Source organism: Coenobita brevimanus, chromosome 23 (genome assembly GCF_032717465.1).
Source record: "Coenobita brevimanus isolate Jiangsu-jjx chromosome 23, ASM3271746v2, whole genome shotgun sequence".
Lineage (NCBI taxonomy): Eukaryota > Metazoa > Arthropoda > Malacostraca > Decapoda > Coenobitidae > Coenobita > Coenobita brevimanus.
The window spans coordinates 51,513,702-51,528,949 of NC_136976.1; the positions used below are offsets into that span (position 1 = coordinate 51,513,702).

Below are 15,248 nucleotides of genomic sequence, written 5' to 3' on the forward strand. Positions count from 1 at the left end.
ACGATGAAGGTGATATTGAGCCGTAGTCTCGTTGGCTTGGGATATTTCTGAGCACTTCTTTCTCAGCCGTTTATTTTGCCCGTTTGTAACCGCGTGACGCAAGCAATGCCAGTAATAAAAAGATGTAAACAGCATGTCAGAGCATATCACGGTGTAGTATACAAGACAGATCGCAAAGGAAGAGGTGTTATGAATTATCCAACGCCAACGGGAACACGTCCCAGTGACGGTGAGGCTGACAACAAAAAAGTCTGCAACTCTGCCTCTAGACTGCGATGTGACATATCACTACATTAACTGTGCACCCTATTATCCAGTTACTCAGCCCCCACCTACCACTCTTCAGGGTTGCCCCTACCAACTCTGTATGAGACTGCTTGAATATACATTCGCCTTCACGCATACACCCAACACTTCACAAGATTGGATTGAAATTAAATGAAAGACCAATTAAAACAAAGAAAGTGAAATAAAATAAAAAAGTCTTTATGACAAGGGTTAGCTGTAATGTAGACTTGCTTAATCCGGTACTTTATTTGGGTTCCTCACAAACTCGAGCCTTGCTAAGGAGTCAACTCTCATCCATCCACCTCAGCCACACCCCTCACCCACCCACACCCGCGTCACCCCCGCACCCATGACGCACAACAATTACATTTTTTTTTTTCCATCGGCCCCCAGTCGTCGGCAACCTTTCCAGTCATCCAGGCCATCTATTACTTTCTTCTTAGTCATTCTTGCCAGGTATATCTCAGTTATCTGGCCTAACTTTGTTTTTTAACTAATTTTCAACTATTTATTCTGAAATCCGATGCTTTTTGAGTAGGTACTAATTTCCGGTCTCCTTAAGCATTGCACACACACAAACACACACACACACACACACACACACACACACACACACACACACATATATATATATATATATATATATATATATATATATATATATATATATGTGTGTGTGTGTGTGTGTGTGTGTGTGTGTATTTTGTCGATATTCTTATAACCACAAGCACACTACTACCAAATTGTTTTGTTTTTCTGTCAACCAAATCAGTCTCTGCAGCCTTTCTTCTACTTACATTACGTCAGTCAGAATTCTTCTGCATAACTGCCATCTATATTTGAAAATGCAGTTTGCCTTCTTTATTCCCTTTTCTGGCTGTTTCACTTACAAGCAAAAATACCACTTCTCAGTAGCATGTAACTCCGCCATACTACTTCTGCCTCTCGCAGTTACGAAAACTGTTCACCTTGTCTTCCTATATCAGTTTGGCACCCTTAGTCACTCTTCAGACTACTGTGCATACAGACAGTCCACACCACCTGTCCTCCTATAGCACACTTAACTCCACAAATACTGTTCTCCCTACTTGCCTTAAATAGCCTCGTGTAACTCCATTGCCACAGCTGTTACCTCACTTCCTCCCACACCGCTCTTCCCACGCCAGCCCTACACTGATTCACACGACTTCCTCAGCTCCCCACGCCCCACATTCTCTTCACTGCACTGGAAAAAGTTTAATTATCACATCTATCCCGAGTGTGATCATCCAGAAAGTTCGCCAGAACCGTTTACGTTTATATTTGATGCGGGTAGCTATCCGAACTTTTGTTAAGTTTAGTGCAACGATAAGTGGTTGTATTGTGGCATATTAAAACTTCATGTTTTATAGATAACTGGAACTGTACAGAATGAATTTGTCTGAGGACTGCACTGCTGCGTTAATTAAATATCGTGCGGTGCCGGAAAGACAGATGGTGTGGATTGCGAAATGACGTCTGGTGAACGATGTCAAGATATTCAACCAATTTTAATTAAACACCGAAATATTCAAGTCCGCACAACAATTACCAAAGCTTGAAAATCATCTACACATCATGAAAAATGTAATGAATATATCCTGGCTTTTCCATGACAAACAAAGCTTGGACAATGTGAAAGCTAAACAGATTCCTCCCAGTGACACCTTGGCCGCCTGGGAAGTGAAAGGGAGAGTGAGGACGGTGGACATAGCACCAGGCCTACTGGGGTTTGTGCGTAGCGGGAAAGATAGGCACTCAATCATGCAGTTATTAATAGCTTGTTGATGTAGAGATATACGTTATGCTTTACTGCCATTTTTGCTGCTTCTCCCCCTCCTTTCACCAGGGTATTATTAAAACCAAACCGATATCTGGTCTCTCTCAAGCCAAGTGTTGGGCAGAGGGAGAAGGGATTTGTGCGTATTTAGGTTGTGCAAGTACAAGGGGGTGTGGGGAGGGGCGAGGCCTTCTGCTTCCCAGTGTCTTTGTGTTTCTATTCATAATAATATTTCTACATCGACTGTAAAAAAAAAGGTATAACACAACATCCAACATTAATAAACACTGATATTGCTACTTCTTCTTCTGCTACAACTACTACTACTACTGCTACATCTATTATTATTACTACTTCTGCTACAACTACATTCACTACTACTACCGCTACCACTATTGCAACTACTACTACTGCCACGACTACTGCTACTAGTACAATTATTTATATATAACAAACAAGTATTGCGACAAGAAAAAGCAACCACAGCTATTATTTATTACTGCAACTACTAAGAATGATGATAAAAGTACAGACGAGAGAGAGAGAGAGAGAGAGAGAGGGTGGAGGAGAAGTAGTAAATGAAAGTGTGGAATGCCCACCTGTTTTTGCGACTCAGCATACCCACTGGACTCCACCTTTCTCCTCTCTTCTCCTTACCCCTCCCTTTCCTTCTCCTCACCCCTCCCTTTCCTTCTTCTCACCCCTCCCCTCTCTTCTCCTCACCCCTCTCCTCTCTTCTCCTCACCCCTCCCTTTTCTTCTTCTCACCCCTCCCTTCTCTTCTCCTCACTCCTCCCCTCTTTTCTCCTCACCCTCCCCTCTCCTCACCATACCCTCTTCTCACCGTACCCTCTCCTCATTCTCCTCTCTCTTCACCCCTCCCCTCCCCTCTCCTCACCCTCCCCTCTTCACACCCCTCCCCTCTCCTCACCCCTCCTTTCTCCTCACCCACCTCTCTCCTCATTCCTCCCCTCTCCTTACCCTCTCCTCTCTTCTCCTCACCCCTCCCCTACCCTCTCCTCATCCCTCTCCTCCTCACCAGTCCCCTCTCCTTACCCTACCTTCTCGTTAACCTTTCCTTCTCGTCGCCCTTCCCCTCTCCCCACGTCATTTCTCCTCCCCGCTTCCCTCTCCTCACCCTTCCCCTCCCCCCACCTCCTTCCCTCTTCTCGCCCATCCCCTCTCCTCACCCTTCCCCTCCCCCCACCTCCTTCCCTCTTCTCGCCCATCCCCTCTCCTCACCCTTCCCCTGTCCTTATCCCCACCTTCGCGTCACCCCTCCATTCTCCTCACCCCCTCTCCTTACCTCCTTCCCTCTTTTCTCCCTTCCCCCTCTCCCTACCCCCTTCCCTTTCCTCACCCCTTCGCCTCTCATTTAGCTCCTTACTTCAAAAAAGCTAACATCGATAACATGAGGAACGATGATACCTACACCAACGTTACTACAGGTGGATAATGTCTAAGAAATATGGGAAATCTTTTTATCAGCTGATATTTATCGAACGAAAAAATATACTGAGAATTACCCAAAGAAATAACCACATTACCGACACAGCCTGGATGTCGAAGTATATGGAAGAAATCATGGGTCGCAGGAGAAAAGCACAGACAAAATACCAACGTGCAGGAAATCTACATGTCAATACCGATTGCATTAAATTACAGCGGCAAATTACGAAAATTATCGGGAAAACTAAACGAGACTATGACGCAAAAAATTCTCGTGAAGCAAAGCCAAATCCTGCAAAATGTTTCCGTTATGTATGGAGTAAAAAAAAAAGAGTAAAATTTAGCATAGGCCTTCTACTGCACACGGAAGGCGATTTTGTTTATGATAACCGCACATCAGCAACATTATTGAAGTACTTTCATAGTGTTTTCACAAAAGTGATTCTCCTCCCTCTGTAACGTAAACACACACACACACACACACACACACACACACACACACACACACACACACACACACACACCTGGGTCTACAACAATAATAACAACAACTACTACTACTGCAACTACTACTGCTACTACTATAACTCCTACTATAATTGCAAGAGAATGCATTAAAAGCCATGGAGACAGCAGGAACAATAATTTTAGGCATTTCGCTTTTGAATGACCATGCTTTTGTTCAATTATTTACCTTTTATGTTATTAATTGCTGTATTGTTGGGGTGAGGGGGTGTCGGTGGTCGTCTGATGCTCCACGATTATTCATCACACACACAGTAGCTACCGGCCTGAAGTGGTCATTGATAAGAGATACAATAACTGTGTAATCCGTTAGGGAATGAGGGAACTAAGTAGTGGAAGTCTTTTATTACTTGGTGAGGGGCAGAAAACAGAGGTGATATTTTAAAGAAGTGGCTAACAGTACCGCAAGGAAGATAAGTGGGTGATCCTATGACAACCGTAATTAAAAAAAAAAAAAAAAAAAAAGGAATATGAATACTGAGAATAAAGGATGACTGCATCAGGATTTATCGGTCTCCATAAAAAAATATAAGTGTTAGGCTTTTACATGGGATGGGTAGCTATATAAAGGCACACACTGATAGCCATAAATATAGGACTACTCCAACATGTATGTCGGATACTTATGCGGGATAAGGTAAAGCGAGGTCAGTCGGAGCAGGCTTTGGATTACCCTCACTGAAAAGAAAGTCATAAATATAACTTGCCTTTCCCACGAGTCTTATGGCGTCCGTATTAAGTGATTTAATCTTATACCACAGAAGTAGACGGGTTGTTTGTTGCTGTGTAATCCCTGTCTCTCTGGCCGGGCAACTGCATCAACTACAGGCAAGCAACTGCCACTGTAGGACCGTCCCGTGAGGTGAACCGATATTCTCTATCAAAGAACAAAGAATGAAAATAACTGGGTATTTTCAGTTCATACTAATTTTACGTTACTAAATGCATTATCGAAATCTTGTAAAGAATATCGTAAAAATGAAAGTCATTCTGAAAACATATTTACTGTGTCAAGCATGCAATGACATCACATGTGTTAAAAGTCAGTAAATTTTTAGAACTGTAAGTTTTCAAATGCTAAGAATACTGTAAGTATACTTTGTAGACAAAGTAGTGGGATAAAATTCCAAAATCACTGATTCCACATCACAGCGTAAATATATTTCGATAAGTCTTAGCAAACGCCCTGTCTGCATGCTCCCATTTCCCTCCAACCGCTTTGGACTTCGACTTGTTGCAAACATACAGTAAGTTTTGACGAAGAAAGCATTATGATCAAAGGGTAGAAGAGTGTGTGGTTACAGATAGTATGGTCACATACTATGGTATGAGTAAGTACGGCTGGCCAAGAACATGGTTCATTTGATAAACGAATGTGTGATAAACATAGGCAAGAACGTTGAGGAAAGAAATAAATTAATATGATGAACAACTAGACGAACTGAAAATGGTTTACGATACACATGGTAGCCTAAGGGATCCAGTGAGTTTTATATGTCGGTAATCATCAGATTAATTTTAATATAAGAGAGAGAGAGAGAGAGAGAGAGAGAGAGAGAGAGAGAGAGAGAGAGAGAGAGAGAGAGAAGGGGGGGATGAGGGAATGGGTGAGTATGACGGAGTGCGGATAACAGTGCCTGGAGTAGCATATAAGTGTACGGGAGAATAAGGATTTGGATCTGAGTGTAAATATGGAAAACGGTAACTTTTGTCTAATCCTAATTCTCTTACACTAGATACGGTAGTTAAGAATGGGATATGGATGTATAATTTCTTGTCATTACAGAGCAGAGCAAATTACGAACGAACTGGTGACCATAGGACATTAATATTCGACAAATAGGCAAAAGTGATTTTCCTTATATTTGCTGGTTTAGTTCTTGTCGTTGCAGAATATACCAGAATGACAAAGAGATGTGCACTAAGGAAGTCACATGTTCAGTTATGTTTTCATGCCATAATTTGGGACGGTAAATGAAAGTGGAAATTCTTAGTCGTCAAAACAAAACGCTTTAAATTAGAGTGTGAAAAGCGGGTTGAAACCTACTTGCAGTCTGATACTGACGGAGATCCCAGAAATGAGTTTGCGTTTATCGAAGTTAAAGTGATCTGCGATATGAATACCAACTTATGATACCTAAATCGTAGGAAAATGCCTTTTTAATGCAGATTCCCCCAAAAGGCGATGGGAAGACCATGATGAGTCCTTGCGTAATACTGTATAAGCATTGTATGAAAAATCTAATTGGTCCCGCTCAACATACAGACCAGTTATTAATCATTTCACCTAATAGGTGTGTTAGATAGGCTGCAATTCACCGGGTTGTTTTCTGCTTGCCTAACACAGGGGATATTGTAACTGGGATTGCAAGCAGTCCTTTCAGATCGTCGACGTCTTTCCTAAGCTGCGTAAGTGTCTGTCGTTAGCTAAAATAAAATAAAAACTTGTGTCGAAAGGGCCAATGAATCTGGTACGATATTACTAAAGAATTAATGAAAATAATGAAAGAGTGAAGAATTATGACGTTTGCTAATTACATCGTTCTCCTTGGCGATTCAGGAGAGGTGCCCCAGTCAATACTTGCCGTGTTAGCAAAGTAAGGTTTAACAATGATTATGAATACAACATATTTTATGTCTAATCCCTAAATATTATAACCGCGTGAAGGTGTGTGTTTTTGGTTAATAACAGGGATTTATTTGAGGATATCCGTACGAGTAATTAGCTAAGTACTTAGCCATACCCACGCTTTTGTATTAGATAACAGCTGTATTTTTGGAATGGGCTGGATAAAGATATATAAAACAAGCGGGTTGAACCAACGCAGTTCATGAGAATATTGTAAATTGACGAATGTGCCTGACATGAAGAAAATAGTATGGATATTAGTAAGAAGAGCAATATGCGACTGCGCTCTTAAAGAGAGTTTATAATTCATATTTTGTATACTGTACAGTACAGTGTGGTGGTGTTGGTGACAGTGTGGTGGGATGGTAGTGGTGGTGCACGGTGATGAGGATAGTAATGATGGTGGTGCCGAGAGTAGTAACAGTAGTAGAAGTGGTGATGGTGATGGGAGTGAAGGATAATACGATAGCTGTGGTGAAAGTAACTGTTGTCGTTATAGTGGTGGTGATGAGGGCGATGATGGTGATGGTGGTGATGGTGAAGGTTGTGGTAATGAGAGCAGTGGCGGTGGTGAGGGCGGTGGTGGTGGTCAGGGTAGTGATGATGGTGGTGGTTGTGGCGGTGGTGCTGGTGAAGGAGAGTGTTGGTGAGGGTATTATTAGTGATGGCACTGGTGGTGGAAAATGTGGGAGTGGTAGTGAGGGTGGAGGTGGTAATGATTAAGGTAGCAGTGGTGGTAGGAGGGAGTGCAGTGGTGGTGACTAGGGTCGTAGTGGTGCAGGTTGTGGTAAGGGTAATGGTGGAAGTGATGCTGAAGGTAGTGATGGTGCTGAGGATAGTGATGCTGGTGGCCAGGGTGATGGTGGTGGTGAGGTTATGGGTGATGGAGGTGAAGGCAGTGGTGGTGGATGTGTTGGTGGTAAGGGTAGTGATGAAGAGGGTAGTGGTGGTAATGACAAAAAGTGTAGAGATGATGGTGAGGGTGGTGTTAATGGTGGTGGTCTTGGAAGAAAGTAAAGTTCGTGAGTTTACAAGGTGTACTTTATTTTCCCCATCACCAAGTTTGAAATGACAGTGGACATGGTGCATTTTTTGACTATCACTTACGGCATTAACTGATGAAGCCCATTGAAATCCACTGAGTCCTTTTATTCTGACGACCAGTAGAAAATGTGGCAATGCGAGAAAATAACTTTTAATAGTATCACCCCAAGTCAAGAGTGTCGAGAAGTGGGCCGACACCATGCTCTCTCGTGGGGGATGCTGAGGTAGTCATTAGGCTGTTCTGCTCTTATACGTGCCCTTTGTTTCCTCAGCTGTTCTTCTTCCACTGATCTTTTTTCGTTTATAAATTGCTCATATCTTTCACAGCTGGAAGGTTTCCTCTAGCAATATTACCAGTTACTTTACTTTCAAATATACCTTATTACTTTATATTCGTGCAGCCTGTTCACAGATTAATACCATCTTTGTACTCTGTCTTTATCTTCGCCAGGGCAACACATCGAACATTCATAGACCTATATGATGCTATTACTTTTCCACCTACAGCTTTTACCCAGTGTTGTGTACAGCTTGAAAATCATTGCCTATAATATTTTTACTCCTTACACCATAATGTGCCGTATTTGTTTATATTATTGCCATGATGTTATGTATACTTTACATCGTTCCAGTATTTTTTTTTTTCAGTTGAGCTATGACACCTGAGACTAATATGTTACCAATGTGTTCCTGTATATTATGTGACACCGGCCCACATTCCTAAAAGAAAATATAATAAAGCGTTTTAAAATTCTTCCGTAAGGGTCCCTCAAGGGGAGATAGCGCGCTTCCTTGGGGAGACACGCTCTCACTCTGTTAGGGTCACTTTGAGGGGTGACGCCGTGACCTCCAGACTGGAGCTTCATCCTCCCCTAGACCCATTATGAATTAGTACATCGACTTCTAAACCCCAAAAAGGAATTTTGATACAATTAGACCTATATTAGTAATGATTTAAAGTGAAATCTACCTGAAAATCGAGAGATATGGTCCATATGGGGAGAGATAAAGAACAGGCCTGTCAGCATCTTACCGCCCTAAAAATATGCAGTCTTGTACACCACTATGATAATGAAATTTATTTTGTAATTATGAAATATTGATGATGAGTTCTTATCCTGTGCATTATCACTAATGAACAGAAGTTGGTGTGGTTAAAGGCCACCTGAGGTATCTTACTTCCTTGAAATATTCATATATACATATCTATATATTTATATATATATATATATATATATATATTTTTTTTTTTTTTTTTTTTTTTTTTTTTTTTTTTTTTTTCCCACACATATCAGAATCTCACTTTAGTAGTTTGCTTGAAACTACCTGAAATTTTCAACACTTTGAAGGATGCAAGTCTGGGAGTGGACTTCCACCAAGGTCTGGCATAGTATACTACTTTAGAGACTGGGTCCAGCATGGCCATTTTTTGTTTTTCAAGTCTTGCCCTGCCTGACCTGGAATGAGTCCATTCTCACAGGTGTCATCTAATATGTATGGAGATACAGCAGAGTTAATAAAGAACGGCCATCTACAGAAATGTGTTTCGTCGACATCTCTCAGAAAAATTCTCTTCTTCCCAGAAAACACAATAGAAAACATTCAACAGGGTCAAGAATTTGACGTCTCGTACTAACTTGAAGGGTCAGCGTTACCACCTATGATATCTTGCTCCCTTCACCAAGTCATAATGTGGACACTTCTTTATATTATGTCCATTTATTAGTCTTGTCTACGATCAACGAAAATGCCATAATTTTCATATATTTATAAATTATATAAATTTCCTAGTCATAATTGAACATGGTTGTTTCGGCCAGTACAGTATTCCTTCAGAAAATGATGAAAATCACTTGAATCTTTGACATCCTCACCTTGACCCAGTATCCATGATTCACACCTGTATACAACTGCTGATTGGCATAACAGAAAACTGTTCCTCAGCGCCCTCTTTATTTCCAGTCAAGCAATGCGTCCTTCAGAACGCCAAAATTCCCCATGCACTGCTTAATAGCGGAGTGTTTTATCCATAATCCAGTCATCCATACTTGAATGTTACTGTTCCTCCAACTTGCGTCCCTGTCTCTAAAAATACAAGAACATTATATTTTGGTATTCAGCTGTGCACTCTGTAAATCAGCAACTTCATACTTCCTCCTCTAAAACCCAATAATCTAACTGTACGCCTATAAATTATCTTCATTTTCCTCAAACACGCATTATCTGATTCGCTTACCACCTTCTTCAGTTAGCCTACTGGGTAGCAGACTCAGGGAAAAACATATATTTAATCGTGAAAATACTTGAACCTTAGAGCTAGTCAGGGAAAGGAAGAAACTGCCTCCTGTTACTGTTTATTGTGGAGGCAGGGGACTGCTGGCCGCCTTACACTGTGGTACTCCCGTCAGCCAGGCTCTTTGTTGGTTGTCACAGTGACGACACAGAAAATGTAAATACTGTTATGGTTATAGTTCACCTTGACCTGGCCCAGATTTTCGTCCTTTTGCAGCTTATTTCACCTAGATCAGCGGCAGAAAAACACAATGTTGTGGTTCTACATCCTTTTCACTGCAGTTCTTCATGATTATGTCCAGTGTTAATCTAGTGCTACAAATCAGCATTCAGGGTGGAGAGATGGCAGTTTTAGGCCAAGTCAGTAAAATTAGTATAATTACAATACTTGAGGTGAACATCTGCCAAAGTTGCTGTGACCAAAGACCACTGGCGTTCCCGTGTCTCCCTGCCTCCTGCCGGCGCTCTTGTCCTGCTCTCGTCCTCCAGGCTTCACGGCTTCAGGTTTAGTACTCTTCGCCTCCCTCCTCATCCTCGGCGTCAGTGGAGTCGACACCAACCTCCTCGTAGTCCTTCTCGAGAGCTGCCAGATCCTCACGAGCCTCAGAGAACTCGCCCTCCTCCATGCCCTCACCCACATACCTGCAGGAGGGAGAGGGGCTCACCACCACAACCTCTATATTTTATTCGTTATCGTTTTATGGATGGTACAGGAGTCGTCGTAGCACTTCTCAGCGATTTATTTAGCCTACTGCAGTTTAATATTCCCTAGTTCGTTATTTATATCGTTTTTATATCGACATAGTTTGCACCAATACATGAGGATCGTGAGGTGTAATGTACTGAAAAATCGCTAAGGAGGATATGTTACGAAATCTCCAAAGCCACTTAGAATACGACCTTCAGCACGACTGGTTTTTCTTACGGTGAATAAAACTGTTTTTTCTGTATAAACTTCTATTCAGAACTCCCCATTCCTAATCCTTCCTTCCACACCCCACCTTCCCATTCCTCACTCTTCTGCTCCATGTCCCAGAATGATAACTTTTGTATTCTTTCTTATATCTACCCATTCACCTGTTTCCAGCGTAGTCTTTTTTCCACTCATTTTCCTGCTCCCTTATTCGCTGGTGCTTTGCTTGACATGATGTACCTATCTGTTTAATTTTGCAAGAACACTGCAGAAACCTTGCTGCAACACTCTTTCTCTCTACAACGAAACACCTTCCTTCCTAACCTTACGTTCTTTTTTTCTTATCACACCACCGTGCCCTCTCCACACCAAAAAACTAGTCCCTTCTCCCCCATCTTACTCCCCACATCTCTGTAATTGCGTTTTACACACATACCACATATTGTACTGTCAAACACTAAACACCATTCGCCTCCTCTGCCTCCTTGCTGGACTGATAGATACTTGAATGAAAAGTAGTGAACAAAGGTGCATATTGTCAGCCACAGATGAATTACGATATACACCTCATTCCTCTACTTCACATTAAATCGCCTATGAATTCAGCGATGAAACAGAGGCAGGAGAAGCGAACGATCGTCAGTATTTGACTGTACATTCAATACTACATCTCACCATTCAATTATAAGACCAACCATGTTAACTATGTCATTCAGTCCCCTTACAGTGAAAGGAGCCACTGTTATAATGGCGTCTCTAACATCACTTGGGTGGTTTTTCTGTCAAATTTCAACCTGTTTCGTCCTCCAACCCTGGAGGGCCACTGGCTGGTGGCAAGCGAAGCAGAGTTATTTACAGGGAGGTTATGGAGTCCAGTCATAATGCCTCCAGATCGTCAAAAAAGTTTAAAAGAGCCTAAAGTGGCTGATGACAAAGTGTAATTTAAAAAATTCACTAATATCAAAGGCTAAATCTTGATATACCAAAGTGTGTAAATCATCACACACACACACACACACACACACACACACACACACACACACTACCCTTCAGTGCCACCTTCATAAGGAAATATAAAGGTAAAACACAGGAAGATGTTCAGGAGAGGTCCCCGCGTGAGGGCGAGGTAGTTACTTAAGCAGTAACTTACATTTCATTTAATCTATGCAATGATTTAACAAATTTCAGGAGCATTCAAAGCAGAGTACCACATCACTGAACTGTGTTATGTGCGAGTGTATTTACTGATGGTAATTATGGGTCCCGTGATTAATAAAATGTTGAAACTGACAGTATTTTATAGTCAGTGCTATATAAAGTAGTCGCTCGAACTAAGGTATATCAATTATATTGTAATAATTTTACACATTTCCCTTTGTTCTAAAATACACTGAACAAATTCAGTTTAACTCACCAGTGTACAAAGGCCCTCTTGGCGTACATGAGGTCAAACTTGTGGTCCAACCTGGCCCAGGCCTCAGCGATGGCGGTGGTGTTGGAAAGCATACACACCGCACGGGACACCTTGGCCAGGTCTGCCCCAGGCACCACTGTGGGAGGCTGGTAGTTGATGCCAACCTGAGGAAGAAAAGAAAGCTAGAGGGTGAAGAAGGAATGAGAGAGGGAGAGAGTGGTGAACAAGAACACTATATGAAATAACTTGGCTAGGTTTGTTTTGTGCATCATTCTGGGCCACTGCAAAATGATGCCCAACCGGGGAAGAGGACTGAGTAAGAAGGGAAAATGGTGATCGGGATGATGTAATCGCCAAGTTCTGCGTGAAAGATGGGTCACAGGTGTTGTATATTCCTCTGATATAATTTTGAGTTTTGTATGTGACTATGAATGCTACGAGCTCCAGATTTCCTCCAGGGATGGATCGGAGATTGGTTTTGCAAGTAAGTTTTAGACATCCAGCATTGTGACACCTCTTCTTCTGCCCAATCTATCTTTGCGTTCAAATGCATGTACGTCGGTGCGGGAATGATACTGAAGGACTGTGTCAACTAAGTTTATGTGATAGTGTTTTGTAAAGGATATAACTTTTTAGTTCAAATAAAAAAGTACTGATGTACTGCATTTTTCATCCACGTCGCTGTGGTCCGTGTTGTCATTAAGAGGGCTTATTTTTCTCGGGAGGGTGCGAGGGGTTTAGGGTGTGAGGATCTGCCCTGAGGGGAATAACTCGTTCCCGCTTGCTTCAAGGTATGCGCAGTCACGATGTGTTACAGTGACATCCTGTGAGTGGAAGGGAGGCTTTTGGCATTTGGGTCTGTTGTTTGGGTTGGATGGCGGCAGAACGGGTGTTCTTCCTACACCCCGAACTACAGGAGGGACAGTGTGCTTGTCTCAGTCTCGGATATGGCAGTGGATTCTGACTCACTGATAGGGTGTAGGTCAGGACTGAGATTTTCATATTTCAATATCTGAACACTGATAACAGCTTCACCCAAGGAATGGAAGGTATGTAGATCCCGGGGTGTCTCAGTGTTTGTCATATCTGTGGGACAGGCAGTGGGTTGTTCAGCCAGAGCAGATTGTGTTGGTTGTACCTGAACTGGTGTGTCATTATAGGATAGTCATCAGTTTGTGATGCTACGGTTATGTTCCGCTGGGGTTAGTTCTAGGAACCTGAATGCTACTTTTTTTTTTTTTTTCCCTCAGGTCAATATCAAGAGCTGCCAGCTTCCGAAGCTAATCAATGTACAGTACAGTATGACACAAAAGATATTAAGGCAAGCACAAGTACTGCTGCCTCGATTACCTAAAAACTGCTTAATACTGGTCGTGTCACACACATAATGGAAAGTTACATTAGCAACTGCAGACAAAACTTAAAGAGAGGGACATGTACTCGTACAGTAATACCAGACTCTTCAGGCACTGCTACTTTAGTCAGTTGGTAAAATAAATGATAACTGACAAGGAACCCATAAATTCATCAAGAGAAAAAATTGGATCAAAGTAAAGCAACATTCATCCATCTCTCAAACCTTTACTGTCCCATCAGGAGAGTAGGGGCCCGGGAAGCTCCTCAATCGAGACGTTAAAGTGGAGATGATCAGTCGCTTGACCCTAACCATAATTAGTCTCAAGTGAGCAGTACACCCCAACCTTCCCTTAGAATTAAACCCTTACGGACCACATCAGCCTAAAGTGCACTAACTCACTAAACCACTAGGCATCATTTGTTGGTGATATGGCTACCAACCAACTTAGTGAACGGTGTCGTGGAGTACAGGAAAAATGTCTTGTCACTCAAGCACTACATCACGTGAACCACAATACAATACCTGCATAAATAACATTTAGGAAAAATGTATATATGAACTCGCTGATGGGGAAAAGATCCCTACCTTGAAACCCGTAGGACACCAGTCAACGAACTGAATGGTCCTCTTGGTTTTAATGGAAGCGATGGCAGCGTTGACGTCCTTGGGCACCACATCACCGCGGTACAGCATGCAGCACGCCATGTACTTCCCATGGCGGGGATCACACTTCACCATCTGACGATAACAAAATGGTTAGCAGTCTAGCAGTAATTTGATTCTCGCACACTACAGAGACAGGTTTCATTTAGCCCCTTACAACCCGATGATGTATTATATCTTATCCTTGCTCCTTCATTACGACGCTATTCTGGTAGGATGGACTGTTTGAAATTTAGGGGTTGGTTCCAGCCTTCACTAACCCCTGCTGTACAAGAGACATTTATAAAATGGAATGCAACTGTTTGGAAGATGAAAGAATTAAATAAAAGTCGTTGGAGTGGAGGGACTATAGGCACTATTATATGCTGATGGTTTGTCTTTTGTTACTTTCTTTTCACGCTTCTGTATTCTACATATTCTTTTGCAGCAAGGAAAAACAGAGACAAAATAATGAAAATTATTATCATGACGTTTTTTGAGTGGCAAAAATAAATCTATTACCCTAGTCTCACTGACAGAAAAGATTTTTGCATACATAGCTAACTAGAATATTTACAACGAACATTTTTTGTAATTATTTGTAACTACTGTATATAACTGTCATTTAGTGCACCTGATTGGCTGGCTCGAAGCATGCATTGGTTATTTCTGCTACTGACAGCTGTTCGTGGTAGGCCTTCTCTGCTGATATGACGGGGGCGTAGGTGGCCAGCGGGAAGTGAATGCGGGGATACGGCACCAGGTTGGTCTGGAACTCTGTCAGGTCCACGTTCAGGGCGCCATCGAACCTGTGGCAGCGGAAGGGGAAGGTATGGGAGGTAACGCAAGGTAGGGTAGGATAAGGCACCAGCAATCTTGTAGGAATAAGAGAGCAAGG

At 42.2% G+C, this 15,248-nt stretch overlaps 1 protein-coding gene across 1 annotated transcript in view; it reads right to left on the reverse strand.

Annotated features, from left to right (window-relative positions):
* Positions 1–10,413: 10,413 nt before the first annotated feature.
* LOC145392857 (tubulin alpha-1A chain) overlaps positions 10,414–15,248 on the reverse strand; it is a 39,541-nt gene continuing 34,706 nt past the window's right edge. Inside the window, exons 5-8 of the mRNA XM_080267142.1 lie at positions 14,985–15,159; positions 14,294–14,446; positions 12,352–12,515; positions 10,414–10,666 (exon numbers count right to left, since the gene is read on the reverse strand). Of these exons, the coding sequence (XP_080123268.1) occupies positions 10,531–10,666; positions 12,352–12,515; positions 14,294–14,446; positions 14,985–15,159 (628 nt within the window). The 3' untranslated portion in view covers positions 10,414–10,530. The remainder of the gene's footprint in view (positions 10,667–12,351; positions 12,516–14,293; positions 14,447–14,984; positions 15,160–15,248) is intronic.